Here is a 1,923-nt window from a genome sequence, read left to right as displayed (position 1 = left end):
TGAATGTTTACAAGTGAGAATATTGAAATTTAGTGGATGTGACCATTGTGCCCACACTGTAATCTTGTGTGCAGATCCTATGGCTATTGAGAGAAATGACCAAATTACACCCAGTGATCTCACAGATCTGAGCAATAGAGTGCTCTCACACTGTGCTGGACATTGATCACCTGGTATTTTCCATAATAGTGTGTCCTAATTCTCTACACTGAACTCAGAAGGTATTTGAAAACTGAACTCTCCCACATGTGGTACCATTATTTACAAGTTGCTATCATATAAGGTTATGATATGCTTGAAGCTACTATTTTCATAAAAATTAACTTCCTATATACCATAAAAAGAAAAGAGACGTATATTTGTACAGTCCTGAATAATGCTTACTAGTATTTGTTTACTAGTTTTATTGTTTCTCTCAGGCCAAGTAGTCTTATCCATAATGCTCTATATTCTTTAATTGTGAAGGCATCTGCCATTTCAAATGTGTGTCCTGAAATCTCCAGCAATCTTCCAAAATTGGATTGTAGCTATGTATTATGATTGCTATTTTTAAAAACTCCAAGAAAGTATTGTTATAGAACACAGAGTACAGAATGAAATCTAAGAATACATGTTGTTCCTGAGCTTTTAGGACCCTCTGATTTAGCATCTCTGTAGCTCATTAGATTATTAATACTTTTCATTTATTTTGATCAGAAAAATGATTATGGCTATAATCTAAAGAAAATCATGTCCTATGAAAGAATGGAATTTTGGAATATAATAATCAAAATCATTTTCTTGTTACAAATTACAATTGGAATTCTAGGAAATATCTGTCTTCTTATCTACTATATAATCTACTGCATAGAATTTACATTAAAGCCTACAGATTTGATTCTCATGCACCTACTGGCATCAACTGCTTTGATAATTCTTGTTCAAGGAGTGCCTGTCACATTGGCAGCTTTTGGGTTAAAGCACTTTTTAAATAATTTTGGATGTGAATTGCTTTTCTCTATTCAAAGAGTTGGCCGGAGTGCATCCATTACCATCACCTGTTTCTTGAGTGTCTTCCAGGCAATCACCATTAGTCACAAGAAATTCTCTTGTAGGGATCGAAAAGCTAAAACAGCAAAGTACACTGGCTGCTTTATTTCATTTTTATGGGTCTTGTCGATAATTATAAATTTTATTTTATGTGTGTACATACTTGGAAAAAGGAATAGCAAAAACACAACAAGAATCCGAGACTTTGAGTACTGTTCAACTAGAGGGGGAGATGATATCAGTGGCTCACTCTATATAGCATTGGTTGTGTGCCCTGAAATCTTCTTTTCTGTGCTCATAGCCTGGTCCAGTGGCTCAATGATTATCATTCTGTACAGACACAAGAAGAGGGTTCAACACATCCACAGCAGTCCTGTTTCCAGCAGAATATCACCAGAATCCAGAGCCATGCAGAAGATACTAGTATTGGTGTGTACATTTCTAGCATTTTATATGCTCTCCTCTGTCTTACAAGGTTGCATTGCTCTTCCATATAATCACAATTGGTGGCTGGTGAACATCACTCGCCTCACTTCTCTGTGTTTTCCATCCTTTGCACCCTTTGTCATTATGAGCCATTACTCTTGTATGCCCAGATTCAGTTTGATATGCATATGGAATAAAATCTCTTAATATTATTAATATTATTTAGGTATTTGAATGATATATTTTAATTGATTTGCAATTCAAGTAAAATTGATTTTTATGCAAGTGAAATCGTTAATTCACACTTTAAATAAAAATCAATAAAAAGTATTAAATCAAAGGACATTTTAATTATTAAGGTTAGCAAACATGAGTATTGGAGTTGGTTAGCTGGTATAATCATTAACCTACATGAGGCTAATCATTTTATGATGACCCCTTCTACTTTTGAGAATCTTCCATTTGTTC

General features: G+C 34.2%; 1 protein-coding gene across 1 annotated transcript; it reads left to right on the top strand.

Moving 5' to 3' along the window:
• Nucleotides 1-744: 744 nt before the first annotated feature.
• On the top strand, nucleotides 745-1,662 carry LOC308439722 (vomeronasal type-1 receptor 4-like; the record flags this gene model as incomplete). Its single annotated transcript, XM_080941666.1, has 1 exon — nucleotides 745-1,662. The coding sequence occupies one exon, from the start codon at nucleotides 745-747 to the stop codon at nucleotides 1,660-1,662; it is 918 nt and encodes a 305-aa protein (XP_080797792.1).
• Between the last annotated feature and the right edge of the window lie 261 nt (nucleotides 1,663-1,923).

Source organism: Micromys minutus (assembly GCF_963924665.1).
Source record: "Micromys minutus genome assembly, chromosome: 30".
NCBI classification, from domain to species: Eukaryota; Metazoa; Chordata; class Mammalia; order Rodentia; family Muridae; genus Micromys; species Micromys minutus.
This window is presented reverse-complemented; position numbering and strand designations above follow the sequence as displayed.